We start from the raw sequence: 24477 nt of genomic DNA, 5'->3' as shown, positions 1-24477 counted from the left end.
TTATCATATTAATGATAATATGTTGTATTTCTGGACAGCTGGCACACGCTGCAAGCAAAAGTTTATTCATCCATGAAGATCCTCCACAGATCTTTAAAAAGATTTCAATCAAGGCTTATTACAAAACCCTTTTAGATGAGCACAGCGTTTGTTCTTTAACTATTCGGGCCCTGTTAGAACAAATAACGCATCTGAGGTGTATTTACGATCTTGTGGCTTTTGCTTACTTTGATGCCATATTTTTTTTATCAACTCGGATTTACATATTAACTTATTTATAATTTATCTTCACTAGAGAAGAGTTGTTATAACATATAGTTTAAATAAGTTAACTTCATTTTAAAAGTTGTAGCAATGATATTACGCACTGCCCGATAATAGTCCCCTTGGTTACTTTCAATAGCAGGGGACTATTTTCAGGCACTGTGTAATATCATTGCGCCTCCTGCAGCCATGTTACAGCAGAAAAGTCCTTGATTATTATGCCAGAAAGAGAGTATAGTTCCTAGCCATATCTGCCTAGAAAATTCCAACTTTTAATTTTATGTCGGTCTTAGTACACAATGTAACTACAGAAGAGTCAAGTTTTAAATAGGAAAAATATCAAAACTCTTTGGTTATTTTTTAGCGGGATGCTAATGGTCTAATCAGATTTAATGGATTATGCTAAGCTATGCTAAAAGTGGTAGCGCCAGACCCGGAGAATCAGCAGAATTGATTCCAAAATGGTGCAGAGCTGGAAAATGAGCATATTTTCAAAAAAATTGTAGTGTCCCTTTAACTTAACAAATTATGTTTAACAATTTCAACTTGTTTTTATAAGCTATGCACAGGTCAAAAATTAAAATAGTAGGTTAAAATGACTTGCACAACCAAGCTGCTTTAACTAATTTATTTTTACAGTGAATAAATGTTAAAATGTTGTATTTTATTATTGAGAAACAGCACTTTTATATCACTGTTGTGTCCTCAGTCACTTTCCTCTGGATAGACAATAAAACTAAACCTCAGAATTTATGAATCTCTCCATAGAATCAGTGGCTTTGGGCATTTGCGTCTGTGGAGTCCATAAAAAATTTAAAGGTTCTGGGCCGAAGGATGATGGTACCAACGAGAGTAAAAAATGAACAAGAAAAACGTTCTTATGTTCTGTAGCTAAGGACTTTATAGTCCTGAGGGTAACATCTATGTAGCACTTCTCTGTTTACAGATTCCAGCCGTGGCAGATTTTATGATAGACCATTGATTGTTGTTTAGACACATACACATAAACCAACCCAGTATCACAAAATTACGTACCTATAGTCACGTAAATTTGTGAGTCTTTTCTGTGACACTGACACGTTTTTCTGCCTTTTTGCGTGAACGTGTCATTATCACCTATTGGTTACTCAACTGTTTGTCCTATTTTCTTACCCTTGTCGCTTCGGTTTAGGGTTAGATTTGGTGTTTGCCAGCTGCATAAATTACAGCACACTTTGTACAGTGTACTTTTACTGGTATACGCTTTTTAAAGACATATTAAATTGCTCTTTGTAGAATGAATATATAAATAATATAACAAAGGCAACACTTTGTCTGGAAAAAGAGCTTATCACTGTTATGGTTTGGTGAAGGATGAACCCAAATGCAGACAACAAGGGGTTAACTCAGGATATTTAATGAATAAAACAGAAAACAAAACCCACGAGGGGGCAAAACAATATAAACCAGATACAAAAACAGAGGAGTGAACACTAAACTGGACAAGATACAAGACTACACACTATAACACTAAACAATAAACTAGACAGAACACTAAATATACAATAAACTTGACTTAGACTTGACTTGACTTTAACTAGACAGTGTACTCACAGGAATGAAACACAATGCACAAGCACAGGACAATGAATACAAGAGGATTAAATAGGGTAACAAATCAAGAGGGGAACAGGTGCTATAAATCAAACAATAATGGGATAATTAATGAGGAAACAAGGGGGCGGGATCAAGAGACGAGACTGAGAGCACATGGCTAGGAATAAACAAAGCCAGTGCTCTCACACAAAACATGGGTCTGTCATGGTTCTGCCACAAGACTAGATTAAACAAAGGACAAAATGGCAGAACCATGACAGAATCCCCCCCTTAAGGAGCGGCTTCCAGACGCTCCCCAGGGGAACACTAAACACGAGACATGACAGACTGACAGATAGACAGACACCAAGAAAACATGACAAACAATATCAAAAGGCAGACAAGAATACAATACAAAGGGGTTGGGGTGACATAATAAAAACAACAAACAAGGGAGGGGGGGCGGAGGCAAAACAGAGTCCACAAAAGGAAGTCCAGGTAGGGTGGAGATGGGTGGGCAAGGGGTCTTGGGTTCAGGGGTAGTAGAGGGCTTGGGACGAGGAGTCCGGGCAGGCTTGGCGGGGTTCTTGGAGACAACAGGCTTGGTAGGGGAAGCAGACTTGGTAGGGGGTACAAATGGAGGCAAGGCAGGGTTCCAGGGCATGGTAGGGGTAGACAAGGGAGCCGACGGGGGCGAGCCAGGACTCACTGGGTAGGGGAGAGAGTTCAGGGAGGACATGGAGACAGTGGCAGGGGAGGAAGCAACAGAAGGAGCCGGTGAGACAGGGGGCGCTGTGGCTGGCAGCGGAGACAAGACAGGAACAGAGACAGGGGGCGCTGCGACCGGCAGCGGAGACGAGACAGGAACAGAGACAGGGGGCGCTGCGACCGGCAGCGGAGACGAGACAGGAACAGAGACAGGGGGCGCTGCGACCGGCAGCGGAGACGAGACAGGAACAGTGACAGGGGGCGCTGTGACCGGCAGCGGAGACGAGACAGTGACAGGGGGCGCTGCGTCCGGCAGCGGAGACGAGACAGTGACAGGGGGCGCTGCGTCCGGCAGCGGAGACGAGACAGTGACAGGGGGCGCTGCGTCCGGCAGCGGAGACGAGACAGTGACAGGGGGCGCTGCGTCCGGCAGCGGAGACGAGACAGTGACAGGGGGCGCTGCGTCCGGCAGCGGAGACGAGACAGTGACAGGGGGCGCTGCGTCCGGCAGCGGAGACGAGACAGTGACAGGGGGCGCTGCGTCCGGCAGCGGAGACGAGACAGTGACAGGGGGCGCTGCGTCCGGCAGCGGAGACGAGACAGTGACAGGGGGCGCTGCGTCCGGCAGCGGAGACGAGACAGTGACAGGGGGCGCTGCGTCCGGCAGCGGAGACGAGACAGAGTCAGAGACAGGGGGCACAGCGGGTGGCTGCGCAGACGGCAGGGTCTGCAGCGGTGGCTGCGCAGACGGCAGGGGCTGCAGCGGTGGCTGCGCAGGCTGAGGCTGAGGGTCCACAACCCCTCTCCTCCTCCTCTTGCGCGGGCGTGGTGCGGTGAACGGAGCAGGTGGGATGAGCGCCGTGGTGGGAGTAGCAAGATCTGTGGAGGACCCCTCAGACGCCGACTCCCACGAGATCCTCCTCTCGCGCTTCCCTCGAAGGTCGGCAGGCTGGACAGAGCTTACGGGGACCGGAGTGGTGAGCGCCGGGTCCTCCCGCGTCACCACTCCGATGACAAGACCCTCCGGGATAGGGGACAAAGGAGGTGGGGGTACGACCTTGACTGAGGCCCTGGGCTCCGGCCGGTTACTAATATACCGCACCATGTCCTCGAAGCCCAGGTACCTCATCATCCTCCGCTCCTTGGGTTTGAGGGGCTCCTTGAGGCAACTACAAAAAATAGTCATAAGTTCTGCCTCATTGAAACCGGAGCCCCTCGCTGCATCCAGAAAATCGCTGGCAAAGGTCCAAACATCGGCCTCCTTCTGGCGGAGGCCGAACAAAATGTGCGCCTGATGCGCACGCTGGGCCTTGTCCATGCTGTCTGCTGGGTTCATAACTGGCTTGTGCATTCTGTTATGGTTTGGTGAAGGATGAACCCAAATGCAGACAACAAGGGGTTAACTCAGGATATTTAATGAATAAAACAGAAAACAAAACCCACGAGGGGGCAAAACAATATAAACCAGATACAAAAACAGAGGAGTGAACACTAAACTGGACAAGATACAAGACTACACACTATAACACTAAACAATAAACTAGACAGAACACTAAATATACAATAAACTTGACTTAGACTTGACTTGACTTTAACTAGACAGTGTACTCACAGGAATGAAACACAATGCACAAGCACAGGACAATGAATACAAGAGGATTAAATAGGGTAACAAATCAAGAGGGGAACAGGTGCTATAAATCAAACAATAATGGGATAATTAATGAGGAAACAAGGGGGCGGGATCAAGAGACGAGACTGAGAGCACATGGCTAGGAATAAACAAAGCCAGTGCTCTCACACAAAACATGGGTCTGTCATGGTTCTGCCACAAGACTAGATTAAACAAAGGACAAAATGGCAGAACCATGACAATCACAGCTTGAAGAATTGGAACCGGTACTTGGTATCGGTGGATCATGATGACAAGAAATCAGTACAAAAATCCTGATCGCAGCAATCCCTAATTTCTTCTGCTTCTGCTGCATGGACTTTAGATAACAAGCATCACATTATGTGGCAGATACTTACCCTATAGTTTACCAGAAGGGATGTGTCTTGTGATGTCATTATCCACAAAAGATCAATAATTTACAGACTATAATAAAATCACAAAGCTAATTTGTCACGCCTGTCTGTTTTGAAAGAGTGCCATAAGGTAGTGTTAAAAGCAAATTCATAACTCAAGGTTGTCTAATCAGCATCATGCACAAACACAATTTTTTTGTATTTTTAGCTATGTTAATTCAACCAAAAGGCTATGATAACATTTAGATGATAATGTTGGGGCGGGGAAGCGGGGTCTCCCGTACGATTTTGCACGGTTAACTTTGTATGAATTGTTACTTAAAATTGTAAACTTTGTGCGATTTCTCGTGAGATCAGGCTGATATTTATACAGAAAGTATTCAAACCCCCTTAACCTTTTTGTTATGTTGCAGCCTGATATACTACAATGACAAAATTCTTTTTTTCTCGTTATTCTACACTCATTACCCCATAATGACAAGGTAAAAAAACTATTTATTTAAAAACGCTTAAAACAAACTATATATATATATAATGTGCTAAACAAATGTTACATTGCAACAAACTTAGTAGTAGATTATGTAAGTGATGAAATACTCGTCTCAAACTATATATATATATATATATATATATATATATATATATATATATATATATATATATATATATTACTGTGACACTTATGCATGCTTTTTTGCTACTTCCTAGCTTTAATTTTACTCCTACCAGGCAAAAATGATTTTCAAGAAAAAAAATTCTTAGCATTTTTGTCTTGTTTTTAGTAAAAATATCTAAAAATTCTTAAATTAGCATGCTTTTTCTTGATGAAAAAGTGATTAGTGATTTTGTGCATAAAACAAGCAAAAACATCTGCCAATGGGGTAAGCAAAAAAATCTTAAACCTTTTTCTTAAACACTAAATTCAAGAAAAATGTATGCACAAAATCACTTACATTTGATATTGTTGGTCTAAAAACTAGACTTCTTTTCTTGGGTCGTTTTGCTCATCAAGAGAAAGCATCTTAATTTAAGAATTTTTTGATATTTTTTCTGAAAACAAGACAAAAATACTTAGAAAATGTTTTCTTGAAAATATTTTTTTGCAGTGTACTTGTAAACAGCTTTGTAGGCTACGCCCACTATTTTTTTGGGACAAAATGTAATATGCTCCCTATTTAACATTCTCAGAAAAACATGAAGGTACAAAAGTTTTTCAAAAATGACACTTGTGTACCTAAAGGTACATCCTGCTTCCTTAAAGGTACATATCTGTACCTATAATGGTACTTTTAAGGATCTTTTTAAAAGATACCATCCCAGTGATATTTTGTACCTTATTTTCTGAGAGTGAAGTTGATTTGGCTAAAGTGTCTGCTAAATAAATAAAACATATTTAGATACAGTACAAATGTTGTAATCTACCAATCTCAAGATGACATTTTAATGCTTTTTAATGGGGTTGATTGAGTATTAGCATGTTTTCATAACACGTCCCACAAGTCTTTGCAAATGAAAAACAGAAACCTCTGCCTGTTTCATCACTCTTATGTCCAAATTAAGTAGTTCATCCAAATATGAAATGTGTGCGTGCATTTGCTTGTACTGTACATATGTGTGCACAATACTTGAGCTTTGTACAGACGGCAATTACCAATGCTTCGTTGGGCAAAATTCAACATTTCAAAAATCACTCCATCTTAAACTGTCTTGTTTTTAGACTAACAGTAGCGACGATTGTGCGCCGGATGCCGAGAACAAATAATGTTTTATGTCGAATGAGCGGAACTAAAGATGAAACGTTAGTTAGCCGTAAGCCGTTTTAGTTTAGATGCTAGTAACCAATCGGTTCAAAGAGCCTTTTGTAGAATTGGACTGGTGACGTCAAATGAACTCTATAAAAGGATAAATTCATAGTTTGGGTAGAAAAACAATATATGAGGACAGCAAGTTCTCCTCCCATGCCTTAAATACGGCGTTGATATCTTCAGCTGGCCAAAACGACTGGTCAGTTCTTGCACATTACTCATTGAAAGGGAATATTTTTATTTTTAAGTTAACAGATAGTTTTGTTTGACATGTTGGAGATGTTTGAGTACAGTCACTACCAGGTGAGGTGATATTTTGTTTATTACTGTAGAAAAGATATTATCAACCATGTGCATTTGGAATTTAGTTCATTTATTGATTTTGTTGTGTAGCAATCCCTATTGTTATCCTGACCGGAGTTATTCTTAAAACTTAGGATGCACACATTTTTTATAGACTGACAATAATTGCAAAACACTTTATTTTGACATACAATCTTTATAAACCAAACATGCATTTTATTTGTACAATAAGCTTAATTATCTCTGCATTTTTTTTTTAAATAAATGTACAAATTGCATTTAATTAAACAAAATTTTGTATTATGTGTCTCAATTCCATCAACCTTTCTTTTGCTTTGTAACTCAGGTGCAATCTCACCTGGAGAATCCATCTAACTACCACCACCAACAGAACCAGAGGCAGCAGGTAAAGAATTACTTGTCCAGTGCGCTAGGAGCTAAGCTAAGCCCGCAGGCCAGCACAAGGCCCGTCCCCAGACAGCCTTCAGAGCACGGCATGCCCCCTGGACCGGGAACCAGTGCACCCAATAGCCCTATGGCCCTTCTCACCCTCAATTGTGAGAAAGAGGTAGATACAAGCAGACTTAACCAGTTAAACCAATCAAAGTGTTGCTGTAGTGTTACTGTAGCTCAGCCTGTCAAGCTTTGCATTAGCAGCGCAAATGGTTTGGGAACGCACATGCTGATAAAAATGTGTAACTTGAATGTACTAAAACCTGATTGGGTTAAAAGTGTGTGCCAGGTATGTCAAAGATGATTGATCACAAACAGGTTAGGGAAAAACCAGGAATGATGTCCCGGAACCTATAGAGGAGGGGGCACTATGGTCCTCTGTTTTGTAAGCTTAATATTCAACCCAGTATCACGAAATTACGTACCTATAGTGACGTAAATTTGTGACACTGACACGTTTTTCCGCTTTTTTGCGTGAACATGTCACCCATTTCTGTTTACGTGTCACTGTCACGTATTTGTTACTCAACTATTTTGTCCTATTTTCTTACCATTGCCGCTTCGGTTTAGGGTTAGATTTACATAAAATGACATCCTTACCCAAACCCAATTCTAACCCTAATGCCAGGCGACAATGGTTTAAAAATATTAAAATATAAAAAAATTAATCATGATGACACCAAATCTAACCCTAAACCGAAGCGTCAATAGTTTGAAAATATGACAAAACAGTTGAGTAACAAATACGTGACAGTGACGGTAAACAGAAATGCGTGACATGTTCACGCAAAAAGGCGGAAAAAAGTGTCAGTGTCATGGAAAAGACTCACAAATTTACGTGACTATACATAATTTCGTGATACATGGTTGTCAAATTTGGACCAACACAGGAGTGAACCCCTCAAAAAAATTGTCCTTGGCATCGTACATTTAAGCAACGACAAAGAAAATGTGCGTACATTGTTTCTTTTAGTAGATTCAGATTGTAAAAATAAAGTTTTTTAAAAGTTTACATACACAGCACCTATGCTGTGTAATTAATTTATATCTGAGTTAAAAAAAAAACATTTTAATTAAAAAAGCTATTTATATATCAAATAGTAAGCTATTGCACTGTAAACAATATTTTCAACTCCGATTTATAAGTCATGTCAACTTACTATGATTTATCTTAAACAGAGATGAGCTGCTACACCTATAACAACTAATCTCTAGTCAAGATAAATAATAGTAAGTTAAAATGACTTGTAAAACTGAGTTTCAACAAAAAAAAATTAAGACAGCAAAGAATTTTTTGCAGTGTGGGATATCATACCTGGTATGTAATATCATATATAATTTAGATATGATATCATAGTATAAACTGTACTTATGAAAGTACCTGCATGTTGAAGCTTGCCAAACCACAGAAGGCACGTTTTGTAAGTTGCACAGTCCAAACAACATACTTTCTCACTCTCAGACTCCTTGCTTTTGTTTGCAAATGATTGATAATGTCATAAAAGTATATTTTACGAGTACATAAGTACAAGTTACAGAACTGTGTGAATGAGGTGTAAATTAATATGTCATTGTATTATTAATAGTCCAAGTCTTTTTTGATTTCACATTTTATAAAAGCACTTATCAATGCAGTTTTTTTGTTTTTTTGTTTTTTTTTAGTCTCACAAGCCAAGTCTTTAATGACTTAAAAAACGGCTTACTTAAAGAGAAAGTTCACCCAAAAATTTAAATTCTGTCATTATTTTTCATCCTCATGTTGTTCTAAACCTGTATGAATTTCTGATTGTACCCATTGACTGCCATAGTAAAAAACTATTACAACTTCCATCATTTATCAAAATATTTTCTTCATTATTTATTACAATATTTCCATAATTTTTTTCTACTATGGAAAGCTTTTGGGCCCTATCTTGCACCCAGCGCAATTGACTTTGTCAGTGACGCATGTATCATTCGTATTTTGCACCGGCGCACAGCGGGTTTTTCCCTCCACAGAAGCACGTCGGCAAACTAGGGAATGAACTTGCGCTCCCTGGGTGGTTCAGCGCAAAAAAAGAGGCGTGTTGCGGCGCAAACCATCCCTGATGCTATTTTGCAGTTTCAAAAAACAATTGCGCCACTGACCAGAAAAAAAAAGTTTAAAGTCAGTGGCGCGTTGCGCGTTGTTCATTATGCTATTTTAAGGGCGCATGCTTGACCATAATGTATAGCGTGCACAACGCGCATACACTTTGCTTATCTAATCTACATTGTTACACTAAAAAATATTAATACACGAGATAAGGGGAATCATAGTGGTGAGCATTGTGGTGATAGTTTTTATTTATTGTGTGGCTGCGTTAAAAAATTCTCATGCAAATAACGATTAAAATATTTTCATAAGTTTGTTGTGTGGCTGTATTATGTTTATTTTATGTAAATAATAATTAAAATGTTTTCATAAGAAACCTTAATGTATATGAACTTGATTTGTAAGAGTACTTTTGAGTACTTGCTTGCGTTTCTTGGGTCCGATTTCAAAGCCCCCAAACCCTTTCAGCGGTGAGGGTGGACGCAGCGATGTCCTCTGCTGGCGTCTGTGTAGAGACAGATCCACCTCCCGTTACACAGCGTGCCCGATTTATGCTGGCAAGCTTGGGATTCCCCCGTCTCCTGACATCATTGTAGCGCTTGGCGCAACAATGGGCATGGCAGCTGATGAGACTGTGGCTATTTCCTCTCACGCCTGTTTAACCTACGCTGATTTGGGCGGGTTTCTCCTATCCCCATACAAAACAACTTCTCTTTCTTTGACTGCTCTTACAAGAACGTGGGTCTCCTCGGCTGTAAACCGTTCCTGGCGTACGCCTGGTAAATCCGTCATAATAATAGCAACCCACCATGGAACTTGCGCCCTTGCGTTTAAAGGGAATGTTGGATAGCGTTCTGATTGGTTTATTTGACGTTACGCCCAAACCACACCTATGAATAATGAACCTACTTAAGACCAACCTCTTATTGATTTGTGCCCGGCGCATGAGTTATTTCTCACGCCGGGAAAATAGCAACAGCGCCCAAGATCCGCCCACAAACTCACTTGCGCGTTGCGCTTCGCACTTGCGTTTCAGATCGTTAAAATAGGGCCCTTTGTGTTCATTTGTGTTCATCAGAAAAAATAAATACATTTTTATTTTTGGGTGAACTATCCCTTTAAGAACTAAAGCACTAAATAGGTTTTTCCCATTTTGCACTTGTTTTACATCAAATCTTAATGGCTTCAGATGGACGATGTAATCGAAGACATCATCAGTTTGGAGTCAAGCTACAATGATGACATTCTTGGATTTATGGATGCTGGACTTCAGATGACTAATACGGTAACAGGCCTACAATATGATCGTAAAGATCGACACACTATTTCACTTAATCATTTAGCACATATTGCAGAAAATCCTAAATCATCATTTGTTTATCGCTTTTCAGATTCCAGTTTCTGCGAACATATTGGATATGTACAACAATCATCCTCTTCCTCCGGCTGGGGTTGCCATTAGCAACACCTGTCCATCTAACCTACCGGCCGTGAAAAGGGAATTATCCGGTATATATTCACATTATCTTGCCTATCACTAATATTTTAATTTGATTTTAATGCCCATATTATTTAGAAGTAAAAGTATCCATATTGTGTGCAATTCAAAAATGCACAATTTCAATGAAAGATATATTGTATTAAATAGCTACCTCAGCACCTGGCATGATGCACATAATGGAGAAGCCCGGACCATGTGGCAATTTTGACTCTTATCAAAGGCCTGAAGGCTTTCCAGTAGGTATGTTTTCCTTTCTACGGCCTTTTGTCAGAATACTGTTTATATTTCAATTGCACTGTGTTAAACAACATTCAATTTCAACACCGTCTCGGTGTACATACATATTAAAGTCAAACATTTAACAAAGTACAGTTGGCGATGTAAAAAAAATCACCTCTGTGTACTTGTTTAAAAAATAAAATTGCACACAATATGGACACTTGTCCAAACACACATTGAGAATTAGTTTATTATGCAAACTACTATATTTATTTTAAGAATGTTAAGTGCATAGACACAAACTAGAATAAATGCACATTCATTAGAACTTTATATTTGAACACTGCCTTTTTTTTTGGTTAAAAATGTGCAGCTATGGCGATACAGTAGATAGCTGTTGCAATCGGTTAATATGATTATGTGTTGCAGAAGCTGAGGTCAGAGCTATGGCAAAGGAGAGACAAAAGAAAGACAACCACAACCTAAGTGAGTCCAAACATCAGATTATATACATGTAATCAAGTTTCAGTTACAATGTAACCTTATAATACAGTTAGTTCCAGTCCTTCATTCTGATTGGTCAATTCATTTCATGAATAAAACACAGCTATGACCAATGCACCCATTGATTCTGCATATCACTGCACAGCCACGTGAAACATTTTGTTGCTGTTTACAGTTGCTCAGGGACTAATTTTTTTCAGCGGAAGGATGGCTTTTAGTGATTTATTTACTTTATTAATGTTGTTATGATGATACGATACATATTTTTTGCTTTAAAGGAAAACACCACCATTTTTCAATATTTTACTATGTTCTTACCTCAACTTAGACAAATGAATACATCCCTGTCTTTTTTCAATTCGTACACTTAATCTTTGTACAGCGCGTCGTAAATGTGTTAGCAGTTAGCCTAGCCCCATTCAATCCTTAGGATCCAAACAGGGATGAATTTAGAAGCCACCAAACACTTCCATGTTTTCCCTATTTAAAGGAACAGTATGTAAGAAATTTATATAAATTAATCATAAAATGGCCCTGATATGTCACTAGACATTAAGAAATCATTTTAATTTCCACGACTTATCACTGACAACAGTGGTCTGGCCAGGATATTGTCATTTAAAAAGTGGAGTTGCAGCCCTCACCTGATGTTTATGTTGTCATTTTGTGTATTGGCCACCAGTTGGGTGATTGCAGTACCAGTTTTAGCCACAAGTTTTGTGATTGCAATACCAGTTTTGGCCACAATCCTACATACTGTTCCTTTAAAGACTGTTACATGAGTAGTTACACGAGTAAGGATGTTGACACAAAATAAAACATGCCGATGTTTTAAGCGGATAAAAATGAGAACTATATTGTGTGGCGGAAGAGCAATTCGTTTGCAGCACTTCCACCTCCGGTGCAGCAATATTGACGGAAGTTTGAGCAAAAGGGGAAGTAGTCAGGAGTGATGATGTTACCGCACACCGAATTTGTGCCACCATACTTACTCGTGTAACTCCTCATGTAACAGTCTTTAAATAGGGAAAACATGGAAGTATTTGGTGGCTCCTAAATTCATCCATGTTTGGATCCTATGGAACGAATGGGGCTAAGCTACATGCTAACACATTAGATAGGTATGTATTAATTTGTTTAAGTTGAGGTAAGAACATAGAAAAATATTGAAAAACGGTGGTGTTTTTCATAAAACTGCTTCTTGCCATTGTTTGTGCTTTTCAGGCCTAACAATGCCCTTCAGCCGTGACTTATTTCACTATACAGCATAGCCTCTCGTACCTTATTGCTTATTTAACTTTAAGATTTGTGCCTGACGCAATGTGATGTAACATTATGTAACATAATAAAACGTTTTTTTTTTCAGTTGAACGAAGACGGCGGTTTAATATAAACGACAGAATTAAAGAGCTGGGAACATTAATTCCCAAGTCCAATGACCCGTAAGTCCCTTTATTTTAAATATGCTTATTTAGCAAAGGTTTAAATAAAAAATTAGGTTTCCATATATGTAAATCCAATATTAAGAATGTTTACACAGAGAGGCAAAATGCAAGCTTGAACCTCTTAAGTCTCTTTTGTTTCAGAGACATGAGGTGGAATAAGGGGACCATTCTCAAGGCTTCGGTGGATTATATTAGGAAACTGCAGAAAGAGCAACAGAAAGCAAAAGAACTCGAGAACCGACAGAAGAGACTGGAGCACGCCAACAGACATCTTTTGCTTCGAATTCAGGTAAAACGCAATTTAAACAATAAGCAATTGGTTTAAAGGCCTGGTCACATGATTAGCTTTTGAAGAACAAGCATGCTTGAAATGCCCTTTGATGAAGTGGTTTTTGAAGTTAGATGGTGAAACACTGACCGTAACATTGCTTTTAAAGCCTATAAAGCATGTGTAGTGCTTTGAATGCATGAAATGTTAAAGTTACACTTGAGTAATCGATTACGGGGAATTTCCCTCATTTTGACACACGACATTTGATTCATAGTAACCCCACGGTTTACACATACATACGCTACTAGTTTAATATTTGGACACAGCTGATTTTTACATGTCTGAGACATCAAAACTTAAAATAATACAAACTGAATAAGGCTATTTTAAAGTGACATGTTAAACAAATCAAATTATTTTTTTATTAATTTATTAGTATGTATTTATTTTTAATATTTTATTATTATAATATTTATCATTATAGTTTTATTATAATAAAAAAAATTAAGCATTGTGTATATTTTAGTGTAAACTGTACTGAAGTAGCTTTAAGTTATACAAGTTGTCAGATGTTTTCCCTTCACTATATAAGCACATAATGAGCCTCAAGTTATATTAAATTATTATTATTATTGTATAGAGCTACAATATTATACAGTGTTCTTGTATGGTAAACGTATCAAATGCATAAATGTAAATTCACACATATAGCCAAACTGGTGACGGTACACTGTTAAAAAAAAAGTTGGTTCAAATGAAAAAGTAAATTATCTGGTTGCCTTAAAAGTATGAGTTAATTCAACAATTTTTACACAATCCCACTAATATTTTTAAGTTGAATGGACTTAAAATTGAGCAACCACTTTTTTAAGTTAAACCAACAAATAATTTTTTACATGTACCTTTAAAGGAATAGTTTGGCCAAAAATGATATTAAACCCATGATTTACTCACCCCCAAGCTGTCCGAGTTGCATATGTCCATCGTTTTTCAGACAAACACATTTTCGGATATTTTAGAAAATGTTTAAGATCTTTCAGTTGATTAAATGTCATGTTACGGGGTCCACGACTTTCAAGTCCAAAAAAGTGCGTCCATCCTTCACAAAATAAATCCAAACGGCTCCAGGATGATAAACAAAGGTGTTCTGAGGGTAATCTGTGCGGTGTTGTTGTAGAAATATCCATATTTAAAACTTTATTAACGTAAATAACTACCTTCCGGTAGCGCCGCCATCTTAGTCGCGTCCACATTCAGGATGAGAGCTTACGCAGCCTACGGAGGCTACTCTGCTGCCGCTTTGTGCCGCTTTTCGTTAATAAACTTTTAAAAATTGATATTTCTACAACAACATTGCGCGGATTACCCTCAGAAGACCTTTGTTTATCATCCTGGAGCCGTTTGGATTTAATTTGAGAAGGATGGACGCACTTTTTTGGACTTGAAGGTCGTGGACCCCGTAACATGACATTTAATCAACTGAAAGATCTTAAACATTTTCTAAAATATCCGAAAATGTGTTTGTCTGAAAAACGATGGACATATGCAACTCGGACAGCTTGGGGGTGAGTAAATCATGGGTTTAATATCATTTTTGGACGAACTATCCCTTTAAAAAACCCAGTTGTCTATGTTATGCTCATGTGTATGTTTGTTTGTCCTTTAACATTCAGGAGCTTGAGATTCAAGCCCGTGCTCACGGACTCACTGTAGTGTCCTCTTCCACGCTTTATTCCTCCGATCTGGTAGCTCGAGCGATCAAGCAGGAGCCCAGCATGGGGGACTGCACCTCAGATCTCTACTCTCACCTTCCCAGCCCTGACATGTCCCGACCCACCACTCTAGACCTCAACAACGGCACCATCAGCTATGACAGCCCCGCAGAAGAACAGGAACAAGGGGTCTACGGCAGTCCCAACAAAACCTCCACCAGGCTGGGGGACATGATAATGGACAACACTTTGTCTCCAGTGGGCACCAATGACCCCCTGCTCTCATCTGGCTCCCCTATCTCTTCCAACAGCAGTATGGATGAACATGACAACATCTGTTAGCATTGCGAACAAACTCAGAAGAACCAAAGTTAGATGAATAGATGTTTATATATTGTGAAATAGGGTTTGTATGCACAAAGCTATATCACGAGAATTCGTGCATATTTTAAGAGTTGGCTAATTCTTATTAATTCATCCGACCATATTTATAAGTTTTTGTATGATTTGCCTTGACCCCTGTGATGTTGAGGTTAGGTGCGGGGCTAGGGGTTTAGTTTTGTTGTTGTTCTTTTAATGATAATCGTACGTTTTTGCACGATTAACATTATATTAATTCATAAGAATTAGCCAACAAATATGTACAAATTCTCGTAAGATCAGGCTGGTAGGTGATGTGGTTTTCTTTTAATCCAAATGATGCATAACATGAAGAACAAAATTAAAGACAGTATTTATCTGGTATTTTTTGTATATTTATAGTATAAATATAGCACTGTAAAAAAATTATTTGTTGGTCCAACTTAAAAAAGTAAGTAATCTGTTTGCCTTACAATAGTTCATTACAAATATTAGTTAATCAAAAAAGTTGTGTAAAATGTTTGTGTTAACAAATACTCATAAATTTAAGGCAACCAGGTAACCTCCTTTTTTAAGTTGAACCATCTTTTTTATATATTCATTTTATGATTTTGAAGTGTACTATATTAGAATGACAGTTTGCTGATCTTTTATATGTATTGCAAAACAAGAAAAGTGGAATCGCACCATAAAACCTTGACTATCTTTTTAGAAGAAACTGTGTTTTTAGAGCATTGCTGTTATTGTATTTCTTAAAGTTAGATAAGCTGACTCTGACAACTGTAGCATATAATATACAACACATTATTTCAAAGCTCTACCAAAGTTTCAAGTTCTCAGACTTTATCCAGAAATGCAGCTACTTTTCCTGCAAAAGTATGGGGTATATTTTAGGGTGGAGTAATTTGCAAATTACTAAATGTGCCAAATTTGATTTACTTTTCAATCTTTTACATGACTTTAAGACCCAGCTTGAAAGTACCCCAAGATATTTTTAAACACTGTAAAAGATGAAATATTGGTTTGACTTTTAACATTTAAAATTATACCTAAAATTGTAAGTTTATTCAACTATGAGTTATGAAATGTAAGTGAAATTTTACATTGAGAAAATGTTACCAATTTAAGTCATTTTTTACCATGCAAATAGGTTTATATGAAATATAATTTTAATAGTAATAGAATAGAAGTAATAGGTATAAAAATCTGTATTATTTTCACCAATGTTTTTCTAGGGCCTGTACCTTTTATCATAAAAAACATTTCGTGTCTATTTACTTGTTGGATCACACACGAGACCAAGCAGTGAATTTTTTTTGTAATAACCTTAAGTTAACCCTTAGAGTTTCTTGAGTTTAGAGTCTTATCTGACACAATGTAAAGCATTTCTTGTTGCCCTTAATTTTTTAAGTATAATCAACTTAAATTTACAATTCATTTTAACTTTCTTGACTAGTAAGGAGTTGCTATAAATTAAGTCAAGTAAGTTCAAATTAATTGTAAAATAAAATATAAGTGCAAAAAGGATTTTTTTACAGTGCATGTAGGCTAATGTGGTTTGTAGGGAACTGCAACCACAGATTTCTATTGAGTGTTCTCATATACATGCTGCTGAAAAATATTTGTCTTGTAACGCATAAATAAAGATTTTATTATATATACACAGCATTACGGAGATTCATTTTACCTAACTTTTGGATATTTTATCAGAAAGATAAAAAGCTTAATTTATTATCTGCTAAAAAACACTTAAAGGTAAGGTAACACATTTTGAAAAATGCTAACGGTAGCCGCCTAGCAATGAAATCCCGATCCCACCCTCAAGTCAAATCGCTCTCAAAAGTCACGCCTCTTTCCAAACACATGAACACGCACAGATCAGACGGTCACGTCTCATGTCTCATTCACCAGTGAGAGAACTTTGCAGTACAAAGTGAATAACACTTCCAAAATAACCAACATAAACAACTGGTTTACATCAGAATTAGTTTAAGCACACGTTCGGTTTTGTAGACGTAGTAACTATATCGTTATGCTAATCCGTAAACGAACACAAATTTCATAAGCAACACAACGTTTCATCAAAGTAGAATATCTGAATCCATCTCAATACAAACATATCGCGTACCTACCTTACCAAAATAAAAAGTGCAATGACCCTTTCAGACCCTTTGCCTCCTGTAGTTGTTTGCATCTCGTGGTAAAGCAGTAAAGTTACCGATGTTAATTTGGGTTTTTGCTCTTGCTGATCCAGGCAGTTTTTGCTGTTGTTGTTATAAAAGATGCATTTAGTTTTGTTGCTCCTGTGTAGGTTGTCAATTCAGCAGAAAAGTTTGCTGTTCTCGCTGTTTACAGACAGAGCGCACGTGAACGCACCGATGACGTATGGTGTCTGCGTGGACTCGCTGCGCGGTGGGAATTCAAATTACCCTTACGTATGAGGGACATAAAAGGAAACGTCCGTTCGGACCGAAATCTATGATTTGTTGAACATTTTTTGGTCCTACGCTTTTCACAGATGACATAAATTTTTACAAATACATTTAAACAACTTAACACAGTGATTGCTATCAGGATGTGAGGAGACTTTTAACCAGCATAACTAAAAATGTTTCAGGATCAAATCTGTTACCCTACCTTTAATCGGAATAGAAAGTACAAATATGCGATTGATTTTGATGTATGGTTAAATAGAGGTTCAAAAACAGATTATGTTGCATAAAAAATTGTCCCTTGAGCATAAAGCCATGTTAATTACAATAATGATCAATATAAATTGCAGTAGTCAGGACTAGTCTTATTAGTTACAGCGTTTCCTGTAAAAGCAAAACTAATGTGATAAATATTTGCCATTTTAATAAGCTATACTGCTGAATACTGTAAGTCATGAAAAAGAACCTTGTAGAGCCAATATTATGATGTGGGTGAGAACTAAAATGAGCTTACACCATGAAGGCTACAGTCAGAGTTTAGTCTATATGGTCTTTATCTTTGTAGGCGAGTCAAAATAATTCCAACAAAGCAAATGATATTTCTACGTATGCAACTTGATGTCGCCAGCCTTCAAGCTGCTTGTTTAGTTTAGCACATAGATGTGCTTAGATGTTCAACGACCAAATTATGTAAACATTAACCTCGGTTTTGACCTTGAGATCATCCTTTTGAAAGGCCAGAATCCCAAGACTGGGTGTCTTCAGTGGGATTAGGTGTCTTCTTTTGATGAACAGAAACATTTTGAGATGAAACAAACACATCTAAACTATAAAAGTTGTGATTCTTATTTAAGATTTCAACATGGGGGAATGAAAAATCTAAGAGTTTTTTGTGTTACTTTGAAATCTGACTGAAAGTCTGTCTTTACTTTTCCTGCAAAATATGCATGACCTTGAGACCCAGTTCGAAAGTACATATACGGATATCTTTATAGAGGCGAACCATACAAATAGGTCTATAAGTAATAAAAGTTAAATATAATAGTAGAATAGAAGTAATAGGCATTAAAATCTTTAAAAACAACATTTCTAAAAAATAGGTATTTACTTGTGTTACAACATTAGTCAGATTGAATACATCTCATGTCTATTTACTTGTTAGATCACATAGTCGTACCTTAAGAGACTAAGCAGTGAAACATTTTCAATTTTTAGGTAACCTTAGTTTGGATTTAAATTCTTAGAGTCTTATCTGCACTTACATTTTTAAGTTTAATCACGTTGAATTTACAATTCATTACAACTTTCTTGACTAGTGAGGAGTTGCTATAAATTATAAAAATAAAGTTAAATTAATTTAAATTATTTCCACTTTACTTTTATAATTTATAGCAATTCCTAACTTGTCAAGACAGTTCAAATTATGGTAAATTCAAGTTGATTAAACTTAAAAATATAAGTGCAACAAGGAATTTTGACATTGCATGTATAGGCTAATGTGGTTTCATTTTTACCTAACCTCTAGATATTTCATCAGAAAGCTTAATTCATTATCTGCTAAAAACAATATAATCTGAATAAAAAGTAAAACAGATTTGCAATTGATGTTATATTTTCTTTGATGTATTGTATGGTTGAATAGAGGCTCAAAAACAGATGTTGCATAAAAATTCTCAAAGCCAAGTAATTATCAATATAAATAGCAGTATTCAGCTTTTTACTGTAAGACTATTTTGCAAAACTACTGTGATACATATTAGCCATTTTTTATAATCTCATACACAAACTCCGAATGAGACTGGAAAAATACTGAAAAAGAACCTTGTAGAGCCAATATTATGGTGAAGATATGGTGCGAGGTAAAACTAAAATAAGCTTACACCATGAAGGCTAAAGTCAGAGTTTAGTCTACATGATATAGATATATATGGTCTTTATCTTTGTAGAGTCAAAATAAATCCAACAAAGCAAGCACTATTTCTACGTATGCAAGTTGATTTCGCCAGCCTTCAAGCTGCTTGTTTAGTTTAACACATAGATGTGCGTAGATGTTCAACAATCAAAACCCTGAGATCATCCTTTCAAAAGGCCAGAATTTTAAGACTTGGGTATCTTCAGTGAGATTTGGTGTCTTCTTTTGGTGAACAGAATTTTTTTTAGTATATTAGTAGTTCAACTATATTAGTTGTGGTTCTTATTTAAGATTTCATGACTAACTGGGGCAATGAAAAATCTAATATCTGAGTTTCACAGTAGTTTTGCATAATATATATTTATTGGTTTTTATTCTTGCTATATTATTGTCACAATACAAAAAAAACCACATGAACAACTATTGCAAAACATCTAAATAATTGTTGACCATCCAGGCATCCTCACACTAAGTGTACAGTATGTAAACTTTTGATGGGTACTTTTTGTAAAAAATAAAGTAATTACTTTGTTGTTGACTATGCAAACATGTTATATGAAAAAGTTTTTTCTTTAAACAAAAAAAGCTTTAATTTATTAGCATGTATTAATATTGTGTGGCTTCTTCTAGATATGTGCAAACTTTCAACTGTATAAAGTCAATAAAGTGTTTTAGGTAATTGTATATATAGTATTGTGTTATCAATTCCTGACAATAGATCACTATGCAAGTACCTGTATGTTGTATTAAAGCCTTGTTTGCTGTGCCTTTTCATTTACAGTTGTAAATACTTGTAATACACTTGTTAGTTGAATTGTTTATTATAAACTTGCAAACACCATACAAAGCTGAAAGACTGATGTCACAGTTATCTGAAAAATTGAATATGAAATTGCTTTATCACAAATAAAGACAGATCTTCAAATACTGCATCATATTGTCATTCACATTCAGACAATAAAAAGTGCTTTTACGTTGTCTTAAATGCATAACACCTGAATGCCCATAATCTCTGCAAATAAAAAAAGGAAATAGTATTACGAGCCAAAAGTCCAAGCTGCCCTATATGTAAACAATAGCATATCATATAAATGTCTGTTTTGTGCTGTTTCTTTGAGGTAACCCAGTGCTGAGTTCATTGCACCATTTCTCAAAAGCCCTGAAAAGAGTGTCTTCATTGATGTCGTTGAATATTTCTAAACACAGAAAAGGTAAGAATATTTTTTTTTAGTTCACAGCAAAAAAAAAAACCCAAACAAACAGTAAAAGAAATGTACCGGTTTGTACCATTAGAGTATATCTATAGGTGAATTGCATTTTATGCAAACATCAAGACTTTGAATTTTGCATGGAGAAGCACCATTGGCGATGTAGATATAAACCAAGCTTGAATATTTTAATGAAATGAAAAATGCTAAATGAATATATATAACAAAATTACCTGCTTTTCCTAGGCCTGTTGGTAAGGGCATTCTCACAAGCCCTCCAGAGTGTTGTAGTCTATCACACAATGACTTCTGCACCAGACCAAAAGTGCAATCTTGATGCCACACTGGCAGTTCCAGCCCTAGCATGCAACAGATGATCCTAAACTTCTCAGTGTCTTTAAGGAGCCCCATCTCATGGGCCACGTACACCATGTAGGCCATATCGATATTGACTGCTTCGCCATGCAGCAGGGCTGGAAGAACTTTCTAAAAAACAGACAGAAAACAGCAGAAGGATTTCTTAAACAGTTCACATATTGGCTTCTATTAGTGGCGGCCGGTGACTTCTTTTTTCGAGGGCGCTCGATGTAAAGTTCATCACAACATGTATTTAGCGCATCATGTGTGTGGTTCCTTTTTTTAAAATATGTGTTCTGCGCATCGAGTGCATGTATGCGCATCACGTGTCTTATCAGAATAAGTGCCTGCTGCAGATGCATCTAAAGGGTTTATGATAAAAGAGACGCCCGCGTTTGCCAGATACTCGCATAATCTTATGCGTAATCAGAGTTTACTGTTAAGGGAGTGTCTTGCATGTATTTTGTGAACGTGAGCGTCTCTTTTATCATAAACGGTTCTGACTCGTGTGCAACAGGCACTTATTTTGACAAAACACATGGTTAACATGACGCAACAAACACATATTTTGAAAACGCAAGCAACACACATGACACTCCGAACACTTATTTAGAATTTTAGCCACTCGGATGAGCAGTCACGAGCCGCCACTGGCTTCTACATTCCTGACATGGTTTCATGTCACTACACTCTTAAAAATGCTGGGATATTTTCAACCGAGCATTGGGTCAAAAATTGACAAACCCAGCTGTTGGGTTAAATTAACCCAAACAATATTTATATTTGATCCAACAATTGTTTAAAACAACCCAGCATACAGTAGATTAAATTGCAACCCAACAGGTTGGGTTTGTTCCTCTTTAAAGTGTAAAAGAGACAAGGTAAGAGTAATTTTCACACTGTCTACATTCCTGTAGCTCAAAAGCTTTGATTAAAAGCCTTGAGGCCAAACCGGTTAAACTGCTGATCAATGCAATAATTTACATCCCCACCCAACGCTGTGAAGAATATATGGCAGAATATATATACGTATAGTACCATCTCTAGTTCAGGGCTGATCAGGTGACCAAAGTCGACAAGTCTGTCAAGATCATCTTCCCATAAATTCGGGGCTAATTCTTCCAACATGGTTTCTATAGCAACACGTGTAGATACAGAAGCAGGGTCGATGCTGTCTTCCTCCGGCACCGCTGCGGATTGGAACTTGGAATTTAATAGAAACTCCCCTTGTGTTTCCAGAAGTTCAAAAAGTCCTTTGTGCTTCATGAGAGCCATCTGGAACATAAAAACATAGTTATGGTTTCAAAACTTGTTTGTCTTACATGAAAATAACATAACTAATAACTTGAGCAATACCTTCAGCATTTCTGCGAGCCCGTTAGATATGTGTCTTCTAGGAATAGATTTTATGAAAGACCTGTCCAGGAAAACAGCAACAGGTGCGATGTAGCTGCCAAGCTTATTCTTGCAGTTTGCAAAGTTCACGCCTGTCTTTGCGCCGACGCTGGCATCGATGTAAGACAGAAGGGTGGTGGGAACCCGAATGTATGGAGTGCGCCTTCTGTAGAGTGAAGCTGCGAGACCCACGATGTCCAGGCAAACTCCACCTCCGATGGCGATGATGGGCTCTGTGCGCCGGTCAACACCAAACCTGTGGATTTCTTCCAGGATCTTCATTGCCACCTCCATACACTTGTTCTCCTCCGTAGTGGGCACTGGAAGGATCCGATACAGGACGTTTCTGGCCTCCAGGTAGTCTTTGACCTGGGGACCATAGAGATTGTACACAACCTCATCCATCACTATGAAGCGCTTTAAGGGCTTACTACTGGACCGTACGGACTCAAGTTCCTGAACATCTCTGATGTGGCCCAAAAGCAAAGTGTCATTGCTGGGATCGAGAAGGTTTTTGGTTTGAGTAACTGTGTATGTGAAGGTGATGGGGCTGACCACTGTCCAGCTGGTGCCATTGGAAGAGCTGCTTTCATAACTGCAACATACAACGTTCATTACATTTACCTTGATCATGATTCATGAATATATTTGAATAAACAGTCAATTAAATAAATTAATATTTATAATAAGATAAATTACTAAATATAAGCCACCTAATTTAAAACAGTAGGATATTTGTTTTATCAAAGCAAAACATTCATGAAGATTATTTACTGTACAAAAGATTAATACATACATTTTTGCTGCTGAAACTCGTCCTTTTGTTTGCTGCTTCACATTTTGACCTGCTTTGCGCTTCCAAGTCCCTTTCACCTGCACCAAACTGAACACGGTCTCTTTCTGATTGGTCATCTTTTGCATGTTGTCGATCGTCGAGTGTCTCAAAGGTTGAATGGTAAAAATAGTTTCCCAGCGAATCCAAAATGTTAATTCTTTAAAGAAGCTCAGGTCTCACTATATTTTGGCACCAATATATATTCTCGAGACGGCATTTGAGGAAACCAGGGTGGAGCTTACGCACAAAACTTATGAAATTGCCTCTCTCTCTCTCTCTCTCTCTCTCTCTCTCTCTCTCTCTCTCTCTTAAACAATTTACACAACTGAGCACGTGTACAGTGTACACGATGACTTATGTGACGGGTTACTTATGAAAGGTGAGACGGTGATTATATACACAGGTGTTTTGTATGTACTGGGGCCCCCCGGCACTATCTCAGGGCCCCCAGTTTGAATGTATTAGCAAAAATGAACTAACAATATTACAGCATTTACTAATCTTAGTTCATTAATCATTCATTTAATTTGTATTATTAAATCTGTATTATTAATTAAAGCACCATGAACTTGAATAACTATATGGACATTACCAACATTAACATTTCAAAAATAATACATGCTAAAAACTATTGTTCATTGTTTGTTCATGTTATACACTTACTAATGTTAACTAATACAACATTATTGTAAGGTGTTACCATGTTTTAGATATATCCAGATGTCATTTTGTCATTCTCACAACAAACACCTGTAACGTCTGTTAACACAACCATTAAATAAACGGTCTGCTGAACTATTAAGCGCTAAAACAGAAACAACGAGGATACGTTTCACCTTGCCTAAGGAGTAGTTTAAATTGATGCTTAAACGAGAAATAAAATGCAAAAAGATGAGTTGGGCGGAGACTTCAGCCTCAGGTCATTAAAGGCGTGCTCGACTTCAGGCGGCGCTGCGCAGTCTGATTGGAATATGACATTCAAGTACCGCGAGAACGAATCAAAACTGTGCATTCGTACTGTGCTCTCGCGGTACTTCGATAGGCGCTCGGTCTGCGCAACGTTGCGTGAAGTCGAACACGCCCAATCGCGACGCAATTACGTTACGTAGCACACGA

The 24477-nt window shown here is 37.7% G+C and overlaps 3 protein-coding genes across 4 annotated transcripts; 1 reads left to right on the top strand and 2 right to left on the bottom strand.

Moving 5' to 3' along the window:
• Positions 1 to 1628: 1628 nt before the first annotated feature.
• On the bottom strand, positions 1629 to 4412 carry LOC141282410 (uncharacterized). Its single transcript, XM_073815287.1, has one exon. The coding sequence runs from the start codon at positions 3896 to 3898 to the stop codon at positions 2087 to 2089; it is 1812 nt and encodes a 603-aa protein (XP_073671388.1). The 5' UTR covers positions 3899 to 4412; the 3' UTR covers positions 1629 to 2086.
• Positions 4413 to 6519: 2107 nt separating this feature from the next.
• Positions 6520 to 16855, top strand: mitfa (melanocyte inducing transcription factor a). 2 transcript variants are annotated; one of them, XM_065279809.2, is made up of 9 exons: positions 6520 to 6579; positions 7030 to 7251; positions 10400 to 10495; positions 10602 to 10719; positions 10859 to 10951; positions 11360 to 11416; positions 12801 to 12876; positions 13021 to 13168; positions 14824 to 16855. In XM_065279809.2, exons 2-9 carry the CDS (start codon positions 7180 to 7182, stop codon positions 15202 to 15204), a joined length of 1041 nt encoding a protein of 346 aa, XP_065135881.2. In that variant the 5' UTR covers positions 6520 to 6579; positions 7030 to 7179; the 3' UTR covers positions 15205 to 16855. The 2 variants fall into 2 exon arrangements, with proteins under 2 accessions (XP_065135881.2, XP_065135880.2); XM_065279808.2 differs by having other exon boundaries at positions 6520 to 6683.
• A 3424-nt stretch (positions 16856 to 20279) lies between these two features.
• eevs (2-epi-5-epi-valiolone synthase) lies at positions 20280 to 23625 on the bottom strand. Its single transcript, XM_065279417.2, has 5 exons — positions 23323 to 23625; positions 22488 to 23121; positions 22170 to 22406; positions 21008 to 21260; positions 20280 to 20762 (listed from the first exon to the last, which is right to left on the bottom strand). The coding sequence occupies exons 1-5, from the start codon at positions 23445 to 23447 to the stop codon at positions 20650 to 20652; spliced, it is 1362 nt and encodes a 453-aa protein (XP_065135489.1). The 5' UTR covers positions 23448 to 23625; the 3' UTR covers positions 20280 to 20649.
• Between the last annotated feature and the right edge of the window lie 852 nt (positions 23626 to 24477).

Source organism: Paramisgurnus dabryanus, chromosome 7, assembly GCF_030506205.2.
Source record: "Paramisgurnus dabryanus chromosome 7, PD_genome_1.1, whole genome shotgun sequence".
In the NCBI taxonomy this organism is placed as follows: Eukaryota; Metazoa; Chordata; class Actinopteri; order Cypriniformes; family Cobitidae; genus Paramisgurnus; species Paramisgurnus dabryanus.
Note: the sequence above shows the minus strand (reverse complement) of the source record. Positions and strands in the feature narration are given on the sequence as shown.

Excerpts from the sequence above, each read along its gene's own strand:
- LOC141282410 (XM_073815287.1), bottom strand. The coding sequence starts at position 3,898 with ATGCACAAGCCAGTTATGAACCCAGCAGACAGCATGGACAAGGCCCAG.
- mitfa (XM_065279808.2), top strand. The coding sequence starts at position 6,651 with ATGTTGGAGATGTTTGAGTACAGTCACTACCAG. Across the intron at positions 7,252-10,399 it reads CCCTCAATTGTGAGAAAGAG|ATGGACGATGTAATCGAAGA; the intron begins GTAGATACAAGC and ends TAATGGCTTCAG. Across the intron at positions 13,169-14,823 it reads ATCTTTTGCTTCGAATTCAG|GAGCTTGAGATTCAAGCCCG; the intron begins GTAAAACGCAAT and ends TTTAACATTCAG.
- eevs (XM_065279417.2), bottom strand. The coding sequence starts at position 23,447 with ATGCAAAAGATGACCAATCAGAAAGAGACCGTGTTCAGTTTGGTGCAG. Across the intron at positions 22,407-22,487 it reads GGCTCGCAGAAATGCTGAAG|ATGGCTCTCATGAAGCACAA; the intron begins GTATTGCTCAAG and ends TTTATGTTCCAG. Across the intron at positions 21,261-22,169 it reads TCAGCCCTGAACTAGAGATG|AAAGTTCTTCCAGCCCTGCT; the intron begins GTACTATACGTA and ends TCTGTTTTTTAG.